Genomic DNA, 12,838 nt, shown 5'->3' on the forward strand with positions numbered 1-12,838 from the left:
TAAACTACCACTTTAAAATATATATTTGCTGTCCGGACTAAGTTGGCATCTCTATAAGTGCTGTTATATGTATTCGTTCATGCGTCAAATTGACGCGTGTTCGTAGAGATGGGTATATAAGAAACGTCCGTAAACCTAGTGTTAAAAAGGTATGTCGTATTTAATAAATAATAATCACTAATATATAACAATAATACTTACTAGATATACATATGCAGACTTCTATGCTCTTTACAAGTTACGGTTTATAAGCCCTTGGGAATTCGGGAACAGTTGGCGAAGGTTTGAGAGGAACATTGCAAAAATATAACCAGAGTCATAGCGGGATTCGAACCCGCTACTATGTTATAGAGCGTTTAGCAGAATGAAAGTACTAAAAGAACGTTTAAAAAAAATAACTTTTGCATTTCTGGTTATTTGTATTATTTTAGAAAAAGTGGTTCTGGAAGCACGGCGTTTGAAAGGATTTGAGCTTATAAACAGTTTTTTTTTCTTTCAGTTCTTTATACTTATTAATGGGGTGAAAAAGAAACGTGATATTCAAAAAAAAAAAAAAAAAGTGAGAAGAGTGGGAAAAATAGAACTTTAAACGCACAAACTAGTTTTATTTATAATTTTTTAACCGAAATAAAATCTCAGTAAGTTTTAAAAAAAAAATTAACATTACATGTGACCGATAAAATAAAACACAAATAATAATAATAAAAAGTTTACAAAAATTCATCTGCAGAAAGCTCGAAAGTTGAAAACAAATATATAATATAAAAAGGATATTCTGATTCATGTGAAAAAATAATTTTCCTTTTTCGGTATTTAAAAAAAAATACTCTAAGTAAAAAATATTTCTCAAAACTTATTTGATAAAAAGAAAATATAATATTGTCCATTTCGTGTAATAAATAATACAGAAGAATGTTTTTTATTATCCTTTATTTAATAAAAATGAGAATAAAAATTTTTTTCTCCTTATAATCATGAAAAAAAAATAATAATTTTTTTTCCTCTCGTAATTCAAGAGCGAAAAGCCACTCTCGCCGTTTTGTAATAAAAATTTAAAATAATCTTTAATTCTTTTTGTGTACATATTTATACATTTCTACGTCTACATTCTTATGCTTACAATAAAAAAAAACATTTTTTTTAACATAGTGAAATAGAAATCTTTTTCTTTCCAATTTCATAAAAAAAGAGAAAAAACTATTTCTTTTTCTAAATTAAAAAAAAAGAATTGTTTTTCTTATTTGTACTCTTTACTTTAAAAAAATTATTTTAACGAAAATGACGAACAATGTTATTTTTTCTTTCTTTTTTCTTAATTTGTATTTGAGTGGATTTTTTTTTCTTTCATTATCAAACTATAAAGTTGTTTGCGAAAACTCATTTCCCATGGTATTATAAAAAAGTGCTATTTATTATGGGTATTAATACCAACCTATGTTCTAAATGATGAATACCAAATGATGTTCCGAATGAAGTTCATACAATTTTTTTTTTCATTTAGAAATTGATTTTCGACAATCATGGCATATAAACAGACTAAACAATATATATCAGACCCAATAATCGTATGATGAAGCTATTAACCGCTGGCAAAATTAAACTAATTCTACTTACTTTATAATTTCACTACCACATTAAATAGTTTGCGTGCTAGGGTAGCATGGCATTTGTGACTATCTGTATCTCGTTTGCATTTGTGACAATGGGTAAGCTGACCAGGGCCCTCAGAAAACTAAGAAACAAATAGTAAAATTTCGAATTGGATATATGAAAACTTACTGCCTTAACTTTCCAACTTATTAATTTCAGAACAGAAATATTTTTTTTTAAATAATTAGAAAGATAAAGAGTTGCTTTTTTAATGTTCTTTTAGAAACTTTGCTATCCTTTTTTCATTTTCTGAAGACACACAGAGTTGCCAACTACTCCGGTTTCATCAAAATACTTTATGAAACAAAAATACGCAGTTCTTCGAATAATTTTGCTATCTTCTTAAAAGGTTTTATACGACGGCTCTACTGTAAGACGTGGCGTATTGCATTAGCCTTTGAATTATTTAGAAGTAATAGTGCGAAAAAACACTATAAATCGAAATCACTAACCTAAAAATCATACATCAAAAGACTACCACTTGAAAATTTTTATCTTCTGTCCGGAGCAAGTTGGCATCGCTGCTCTTATCACCTTAAATCAAGACACTTGTGTCACCCTTATTATGAGTATCAATCACATTGAGATAATATTACCCTGATTTAATCCATTATTAATAGGTTGAGGGTATCCCTAAACATTAAAGTTTAACCCCTTGCCAGTGTCGTCCGAATCCAATTCGGGCAACTACTACGTGCATTATTTTTGATTCCCGAACTGACTTCGGGCAGGACAAAAATTAACGTTTCTATTTTGTGAAGCCCGAGTTATGTTTGTTTCTACTTTATGATGCTTAATTCACTATTTTCCTAATAGATGGCATTAGTGGTCCTAGTTTTGTACGACTTCAGTCAAGGGAGGGAAATGAGGGTGGGGTTTTTGGGATAAACAATAGTGTAAAAAAATTTTTACATTTATGTATTGAAAATCATTTTGTTTTTATATTAGATTACAGTACTAGTAATATTATAGCTCCAAAATTTTGTTTAATTTGCTCTAATTGAATAAGATGTGTTTGTAATCCATTCCTTTTTTTATGTGTATGTAAAAATTATAAATACAGTAGTTATAGCATTTAAAATTTTATTCTTGTAATAAAATACCATTTTCTCATTTTTATAATAATATAAAGAACAAAATTAAAATGTCAAAATTTTTTTCCATGTTTGGTTCACTTTTCTGAAATATATGTCATTGTCAAGGGGTTAAAATTAAATGCGTAGTCACAAAAAGTGGTATATATATGTAAAAAACACTTACAGGAGAAAAGTGGTCGTACACTAAGTGGATATTTCATTATGTTGCATACCACTTTAGCTCTAAAGAAACACTAGGCGTTGACTAAAGAACCAAATATAGATACCTACATTCCAAATAAATTATGGTAAACCGAACTACCTTGTTCCTGCGCAATAATTTGAATTATGACATCCCTGTACTACCACTTTTTTCTTCTTTGAAGAAGTTAAACGTGCTTTTAAAAAGACGCTAGGCATAAATGCCTTAAAATTTATGCATAATGACTAATTTTCTTTCTTTTCCTTTGTTTACACGAAAGCATTAGGTATTATGATTGTTCAGTTAACTTTTTAATGTGATTTCTAACGGTTTTCTTTTTTTTAATTTACAGAACTAATCTAATTACTCATGAAAATATTATATGACTTACAAACCTATTAAGTATACTTTGAAGTAACCTCTACCTGCTGTAATTAATTTCTGTATTTCTAAGTAAAAGTTTCCGAAACATCTTTTAAATTCCTCGTTCGTAAATCTATTTAATTCTAACGGTGAGGTTTTCTTGGTTGCTTCGACCTTCCTAAACCATTTCCTTTAGCAAATGTTTGTAGCCTGTGGAAATGAATCACTGACCCCTGTCTTTTGAAAAATCTTTTTGTTTCTAAAACTAAGGAGAAGGGGGAATGCCGTGGAAAGATGCTCTCAGAGTGTCAAAGATTTTAGGAACGAGCATTCCGAAAACTTTTAGTACAATCGAGTACGCATTACCACAAATGGATGTTATTACTAAACACTTAATTGGATCATGAGTTAATAGATAAGCTACTTGTATTTTTAATTTGTACTCATTTTCTTCATTTTTAAAGAAAAAAAATTTTTTTTTTTCAGTATGTACGCTTGAGCTTTGACACCAAACCTGAGCTTCTACTTCAACTGTTGACGAGAGAATGGCAGTTGGAACTTCCGAAATTGCTCATCACTGTGCATGGAGGCAAAGCCAACTTTGAGTTGCAGCCTAAATTAAAAGCGGTGCTTAGACAAGGACTGGTGAAAGCAGCTAAAACGACAGGTGCTTGGATATTTACAGCTGGAACAAATACAGGTAATTGGATAAAGCCTACAGACATAACGTTTTTAAAGAGCCTTCTCGGGTTCCCAAAGGTATACTTTTATAAGAAATTTGTTTTTTGTCATGACTGACATTTTATTTCTCTTTTTTTTTTTGCAGGTGTCATGCGTCATGTGGGGGAAGCCCTTGTAAACGAAAGAACTCCACGTCAAAGAGGAAGAGTGCTTGCAATAGGCATTGCCCCGTGGGGAATCATCGATAACAGATCAGATCTCATTGGAAAGAACGTAAGAAAAAAATTTAATTTCTGTTTTGATCAGAGTGTAGACTGATTTTCAAAATTGGAACTAATTATTTTCTTCTATTACTTTTTTAATGAATAGTACCAATTTTATTTTAAGGAAACTGAATAATTTCTAGTCTGTATATATAACTTTCACTTTTAAAATAAATAAAAAAAATCTGTAAATTTCAGATCTAGATATATCAAGTTGAGTTATTTCTATGACAAATAGGGAAAGGGGTGCGAGGGAAGCCAATCAGCTGAACATAAGATGAAATTAATAAAAAAAAAATTAAACATAAATGAGATTTAACTAGATTAGAATAGAGTAGGTTTTTACAAGGGGTTAGACGAAGTTTAACATATATGCAGGGGTAATAAAATAGGAAGTAGTAGGGAAAATATGTACAACTATTTACGTACTTACACGGGATTGTGAAGATTTCGTCAACGACTAAGAAAAAGGTTACACGAACGGTAAATGGTCATCCAATTACTTTGTTTTAATGATGACTTAGGCGTCTTACTAATATATCATAATGAATATTGCAATTACTACTATTATTTTTCTCATGATCACTGCATGGTAGTTTGTATTTTATAATTTGAATACTTTTTAAGACTTCCTTACTTATGAAAATTATTCACAAGTTTCATAAAACCTAGGCCTGAAAGTAAACAGTAAAACCATTTCATTTTTATCAGTTTAAACGAAAGCTGTCCCTATACATAATTATAAACTGTTCATCAATGTTTACTTTGACTCGGGAAAAAAACAGCCGAATACATAAGTTATAACTATAAACATCTTGGTAGTCATGTATAATTTAATCCTCTATTCAAAAAGCTATAATGAAATTGTTTTCTTTCCAGTTTTTGTTCTTTTCTGTCTCGATGGGTTTAACCTTCAGCCCTGATAAAACCAAGGGTATTTATTGTTCCTCTATAGATTGAATAAACATGCCGTTATTTCTACCAAGCTCATAATATTAGGCTTAATCAGTAGTCGGAAAAACTACATTATTTTTGTAGTTTACTACAACTATTTATTACAAAAGTAGTTAACTACTACTACTTCTTTTAGAAATTGTAACTACAAACTACTTTGAAATTATAGTAATTAGTTCACTACTTAAAGGAGACGGGCTTTGTTGGAGAAACTAATTTACAAATATATTAAAAATGCTTTTGAATAAGAAATTGGCTTACATTATGATTAAATATAAGGAAATATTTATTCACGCTTACATGAGCCAGTTTCTTATTCCAATTTTTTTTTTCGAATTTGCTAATTTAGCCTACAACTTTTTATACCTTTTCGACAGTGATTATTTAATTTAAGAAAAGCGAAATTATCAAATACTTGCAATTTTTTGATTATTTAATGCTCTCTAATTTCCTCTAAGAAGTTAAGTGCATCGAAAATCAATTCCTTCCTTTTAAATAACATCAAAGTTTCACGAGTGTGCACTCGCCTGTGAAAATGTGGCCAAAGTGATTATTTATCTATTTTTCGTAATGACTAGTTTAAATATTAGTTATACGTGATTTTAAATACGTAATTTCTGTTAACGCTCAGGTGCAAGGTCATTTTCATTGCATCCATTGGCATGCCGGCGAAGATTTGCACCCATCAAATTCGAAAAACTAGTTGCGTTAGAACTGTGTTTATTTTCTAAATTAACGTTTCGCTTGCAGGTCGTTGGGCTACCAAAGCAGGGGTGCCATCCCCTCTGCAGTGGATCAAAATTGTGATGGCATGTCTTCGGATCATCCTCAGGGATGATAATACGTCGCCAATTGCCCATTGTGCAGCTCTAGTGCATCGTAATGGAACTACAACAACAACAACCTAAATTAACGTTGTAGTCGCCAGAAACTACTGTTTTTTGTATCGCACTACTCACTACGCTACTTTTTTTTAAAAAGTAGCACACTACACTATAAACTACGAAAAAAAGTAGCAACTAGGTATAGTAGTTTCACTACTTGTAACACTTCACTTCCGACAACTGGGTTTAACACGTTCATGCCGGGAAAAGTGAAAATACTGGTCGAAGAACTATTTCAATATTAGATAATATTCGGGAGGAGTTAATCTATTCTCAGCAATAACAATTCACTGTAAGGAAATTATTAACGGCGAAGAAGCAATTCAATATAAAAATTGCATCCGTTAAAAACAATTGGTAGTTATGGATTTTTATTATTCCCGGAAAAAAACTAAAAAATTAAATTTATTTGTTACCAGTTTTTACTCCGGTGCGCCGTGAAGATGAGACAATTTAGCGCGACCCACCGGTGGGTCACCCCGGCGTGAATGTGTTAATACAAAATTTGGCTCAAATTCATAAGTACATTTTTATTAGTCTCTTTTCATCTCTTTGATTTCTCCTTCTCCAAACATTTATTTTCTCAGTAAGTAACAAATATTTTTAATTTGCTTTCAGGGATATTTTTTTTAAATTAAAAATTCACGCTCGCACCCTGTAAGTCATTTGCGAATTATGAACTAATTATTTTTGTTTTTCAACTTCCTCTTTCTTGATTTCAAAAATAATAAGCTTAGTAAAATGAATACAAAAACTTCATAACAGAAAAGAAATATTTTCTCCAGGACGAAAGAGTATCTAATACTTAAATATTTATGTAAGGATTTCATTTTTCTTTTGTCAGGATTCTTTTCTCTTTCTATTTATATTCAGTCTTTTCATCTTTTGTTAAATTATAATCTTGAAAGAAGAATTTTTGCTCGCATTGGTTAAAAACATGAGTTCAAATTTCGAATGTTCAGAAAATTTACTATTTTTAAAATAAAAATTAAGCATGCGACTTGAAAACTAACTACCGCGATCAAAGTTCAAATTTTAGTCCATGCAAGTCACCACTCTAAAATTAAATAATTAATAATCAAACCATATTAAGAATTCGTTCACAAGAGTTGATTGTAAGATAAGTATTCTTGCGTCTAAATTGTGCTAGTTAGTGAAATTTGCCTAAGTAAGTTTTGTTCTTTATGTATTTATTGTGGAATATAGTTTAGCGTCGGTTGATTCTGGGTGGGACCAGAGTTTCATGGCCTCACCTACTGATTTATCACAAAATGGTCCCTTACAGGACCAGCAAAATACGATTTCACCTCTTATCTCCGAGAGTCCTATGGACGCTGTAGTTATTATTGAGGATTCAAATGCCAATCTTAACGCCGCTGTTAAAGAGGGATGTACCCCTTCCAAAAATATTTTGGATTTCAGTTATCCTAAGGGCGCTTTTTCATTACACGACACGATACCGACAAAATCGGACGACAAATGTGCGAACGACTATGTCTTTGTCGGATCGTTCAAGCAATTGTTTTTTCACCTGTCCGATATCGTTAGTCCGAGAAGTAGAAATTCTTGTTCATTCAATGTATTGAGTTTGAGTGTGTAGAGACATAAAATTTAAATAATTTATTTGAACGTGTTTTGAAAAATTATAAGTTTTAGTTTTGAATTCGTTTTGGCAACGGAGTTAGATATATAATAAATGTTGTTATGTTCTAAAATGTTTAAGAAATAAAATATGTTATTTTTTTGATAAAATTATTTGTAGTATCGTAAATTGGCATTCATTTAATTTAGTTGGCACAAAGACCCAACAAGTGAGCAGTTGCTTGTGTTCTGCTGTGATTTTTTTCTGCAAACTTTAAATATGCCGGATGATAATCGTCGTCTCAAACTTCTTACTTTATTTTAGAAGAAAAAAGCTAGCAGTGCAGAAACGTTTTTGGGTGCACGAAATGGTACTTACGTATTAACGCCACCGCAGCTACAGATTTGGCGGTTTTTAAGTGCCACTAATCTACAGCCTTTATTGGCGCAACATTTGCAACAACGTAAGTACGAACGAAATAAATGAGGCAAGATATGTTGAAGAAGATTTTTATGTGCTTTTCCATAAGCTACAAAAAGTCCCAAATAAATTTTTTAATTACGTCCGAATGAGAGAAACCAAGAACAAGAATGATGTTAATGAGGAATAATTTTTATATGGCTTTTGAGTTGGCGTCTGCTCGCCAACTTACGTCTGTAATCACTTAACATTACTTAAATTCTTTAAATGTTTTAAAGTATTAACGTTTTTTTTAAATCGAATTAAAATATTAGTTTCATTTAGAATAATCTTTTTAGATAATTGTTTAAATGAGTTTTATCAAATTTATCTTATGAAGCCGCTCTACCATGTTTCAAAAAATGTTTCACTTGAATCAGGGAGCAGACTTTTTATTATTCAATCAAGCAGAAACCAGTAGTTAGATCGAGTTCTGTTTGAAATAAATAATGGTCTTTATTTACCTTCTTATCAAACCATTACTATTATACAAAATACCATTTCTTCATTAAAGCATATAATGAATTTATAAAAATTTTCAATGAAACTTTTATGATTGTTTAAGTCTTTCAACCTCACTATAATGTAAAAAATGCAACTTCATAAAATTAAAAATTTATAACCAGACATGAGAATAAATTATATAAAACTTTTATTTTCAAATTTTACATTTGACATGATCTAATAAAAGATTAAAATTGATTAAAAGAATAAAATAATGATATCAAAAGAGGAGATAAAACAGGAAAGATACACAACAACTTATAAAATCGCCACGATTTGAGGAGAAATTTGCTTGCCTAACCGACATTCGATTCCGACAAACGATATCGCCTTGTCGGATACGACTTAATCGTTATCGTATCGGTGAGTGAAAAAGCGCTCCGTTGCTGACCATGTATTTTACTTGACCCCCTGTCGTTCGCCGACAATCGGATCCGTTTTGTCGTTATCGTGTCGTGTAATGAAAAAGAGCCCTTACACCGGCAAAACGTATAAAAAGAAAAAGCGGAAAAATCGCCTCAAAAATACAGTTCAATCAACGGATGAAGATTGTACGGACCTAGAATCTGACGCCCCCACTGACAATTTAATCGATAAGGAAGATTTAGAGTTGAACCTTATTAATGATATCGCTACACCTTTTGAAAATATGCTAATCGAAACCCTTGAGCTATTGAGAAATGCCTATAATTTTACAAATCTAGGTCATAAGGTCGCACAGACCCTTCATAAAGTTAATGACCACCATAACCAGTTCAAAAATAAATATCTCGAACTCAAAAATAAAATATCCAACGAAAATACCCTATTTAATGTCCTCTCAGAAACCACCACGGAAAAAATTTATACTTTCGCCCAAGATAATAAAAATCAATTTCCTTCTATCCCATTTTTCGACCAAAATGACTCACGTGATAACAATATGGACATCAACTTTCCTGATACTTTAAACCAGAATTACAGAGGAAATAATATTTCTTTTTCAATAACAAAAAGGTTTAAGACAACACCACCATCCCCAACTAAAATAAATCATACTATTAACGACCCCAACCCAAAAGACGACTTCACTCTTCAAAAGAAAATGTCCAAAATACCCCCCATCGTAATCAAGGACAACAATTTCAACTGGAAGGATTACAACTCCAAGATAAGGATATAAAAGATTATAACGCAAAAAATAATGGTGATTACTTCACTATAAAAACCAAGAAAACAGAAGACAGATGTCGCATAATAACAATTTTAAAAGAAGCAAATATTGCTCACCACACGTACAGCCTACCAGAAGAACATACCTTTAGATTCGTCGTCAAAAAAATACCAAAAGAATATAGTGCAGAAGATGTACAATACGAATTATCAAAAATAAACTCTTCTGTTATTAACGTTACTCAAATGTATAGACGAAACCATGGTAACAAAATTCCTATGCCCACTTTTGTCGCAACCCTAAACAAGGAAATCCCCAGTTGTAAAGACATTTACAATATTAAAATCTTGTTCAATATGTGCATCAATATAGAAGAATACAGAAAATCCGACCGCCCCTCACAATGCCACCGATGCCAGGATTTCTTCCACGGCCAACGACTGTGCAATCATCCACACCGCTGTGTAAAATGTGCAGGGAACCATGCTACCAATGAATGTAGAAAAACAAATGACGAACTCGAAAATGCTGCAACTGTGGTGGAGATCACCCAGCAAATTACAGTAAATGCCCGAAATACGAAAGTATTGTTGAAAAAATGTACAATAGAACAAATAATAGAAGATCCTTCAGTAACAGAGAAAATAGAAACAATTTCAATAGTAATACCACCAGCTCAAGATTTAGCTATGCTAATGTTGTCCAAAACAATAGCACCTAAAAACCAATAAATCTAAACCCAGCATTATTACTACAACAAGCTGTGGAAGCCAGCAACAATCTTGCAAAATGTATATCCATATCCCAACTGCAACCCCTAAATAATTCGCAAGCCATTCGAAACCAAGGAACCTCTAGCAGTGATCATGTGTAGAAAATTCTCCTTCACCCCATTAACCATAGCTCTATGGAATGCAAAAACATGCTAACAAAATTCGCCAAATTTCTCGATTTCATTGCAAATTTCAACCCTGACATAATAGCAGTTACTGAGATGCACACAAAGCCCAGCCATAGACTGAAAGTACCGAACTACAACACCTTTAAAAGTGACTGTATTATTCGCACAGGCAGAGGGTGCGCGATATTTATCCATAAGAAGTACAAAGCATCAATATACAACCTGAGCAGTGAAAATAATAGAGAAGAAACCTCCATTTTACTACAAATAAGCAACAATAATATTAAAATTTCTTGCATCTACAACCCACCGTGTAATAAAGTCTCAACAGATTTTATGAAAAAACTATTCCCTCCCAATCTTCCAACGATCGCTCTTGGTGATTTTAATGCTAAAAACGACATATGGGGCTGTAGAAAAGTTAACAAACTTGGAAGACAACTGCACTAGCTCATTAAAGAATTCGGACTCACAGTCTACGCTCCTGAAAAACCCACCTATCTCCATCATAGTGGAATGCCCCCTCCAGATATTTTAGATTTCATGATTACAAATACAAGCTCACCTTTTGCTATTGAAACCCTAGATGAACTTAGCGATCATTTCCCTGTCTGGATCACTACTACCCTCGAAATGCAGGATAACAACCAATTTAGACGAAAAACTGACTGGACTCTATAGCACAACATCATTTATCTTTCCGATTCTAACGGAGATTCAGCCCCCATTTCCAATGATGATATAAACTCCTCCATTAATAATATCTCTAATGCCATTACCTGTGCTTATAATGAAGCTACAGAACTCAAACCCATCAACCTCAACAACTGTAAACTACCTCACAACATCAAAAAACTTATTAAGGATAAAAATAAACTGAGAAAAAGATTCCAGAGAAACTTCAATCCGGAACTTAAACGTCAACTTAATAAGTTAAACAAAATTATAAAAGAAAAATGTAATCAACATAGAAACAGCCTATGGAATGAGAAACTCGAAAGTCTGAACAATAGTGATAATTCCATTTGGAAAATGACGAAGTCTCTTAAGAGATCACCCCTGAACAAAATGCCTTTAAAAGGGTCAAACGGCCCAGTATATACCTAGGATGATAAAGTTACACTTTTCGCTAACGCTATGGAGACCCAATTCAGCAACAATACTGAAAATACCTGCCCCATAAACGATAAAATTATAAATGACTACTACAATAATATTATAAACCAAGATAACTATATTGAGAACAACATTGAACAGACATCAGAAGACGAGGTCACCTGCATCATTAAAACCCTCGCAAATAAGAAAGCTCCGGGGCACGATAATATTACGAACATCATGATAAAAAATCTCCCTCGTAATAAAATATTCCAAATTGTTAATATTTATAATGCCTCCATTAAAAACCTATATTTTCCCGAGGAATGGAAGAAATCAGAGATCATTCCTTTTGCTAAGCCCGGTAAAACAGCCTCTAATCCTGAAAACTACAGGCCTATTAGTCTACTCCCTATGTTATCAAAAATCTTTGAAAAAATTATTCAACGAAGACTCAATGATTATATTCATCTACTCCCAAACCAACAATATGGCTTTAGGAAGCACTTATCAACTACCAAGCAGCTTGTAAATATCCTAGAATACATCAGTAATGCTAAATTTAAACACGAAACCGCCCTTATGCTTATGCTCGACGTTGCCAAGGCCTTCGACCGAGTATGGCATAAGGGACTTATCGTAAAACTACATAAAATGTATATTTCATTAGACCTTATTACTTTAATTAACTCTTTCCTTACTTATAGAAAGTTCAGAATTAAAATCGATAGCTCGTTCTCAGCATATAAAAACATTCAAGCCGGAGTGCCCCAAGGTAGTATCCTCGGGTCACTAGTATACATCTTATACACAGCTGACTTCCCTATTAATAACGATAATCCAAACGAATTCACAGCCTTATATGCCGACTATACAGCAATTATCACGAAATCTATGAGCCATTTACAAGCCTTCAAATACGTGCAAAAGAAGATCTACAATATCGAAAAGTGCTCACAATGGAAGATAAAACTACACCCAGATAAGTGCCAAATGATTATTTTCAATAGTAAAAAGAAAAGTAGAACTATTCCTGATATTGTCCTCTACAAGCAGATCATTAAACCC

At 32.2% G+C, this 12,838-nt stretch overlaps 1 protein-coding gene across 1 annotated transcript in view; it reads left to right on the top strand.

Annotated features, from left to right (window-relative positions):
- Positions 1 to 12,838, top strand: part of Trpm (transient receptor potential cation channel, subfamily M) — a 264,967-nt gene that overhangs the window by 169,354 nt on the left and 82,775 nt on the right. Inside the window, exons 4-5 of the mRNA XM_087151134.1 lie at positions 3,778 to 3,991; positions 4,118 to 4,245. Coding sequence (XP_087007260.1) covers positions 3,778 to 3,991; positions 4,118 to 4,245 — 342 coding nt within the window. The remainder of the gene's footprint in view (positions 1 to 3,777; positions 3,992 to 4,117; positions 4,246 to 12,838) is intronic.

This window comes from Parasteatoda tepidariorum, chromosome 9 (assembly GCF_982258835.1).
Source record: "Parasteatoda tepidariorum strain Cologne lab strain chromosome 9, Ptep-v5.0, whole genome shotgun sequence".
Classification (NCBI taxonomy): domain Eukaryota; kingdom Metazoa; phylum Arthropoda; class Arachnida; order Araneae; family Theridiidae; genus Parasteatoda; species Parasteatoda tepidariorum.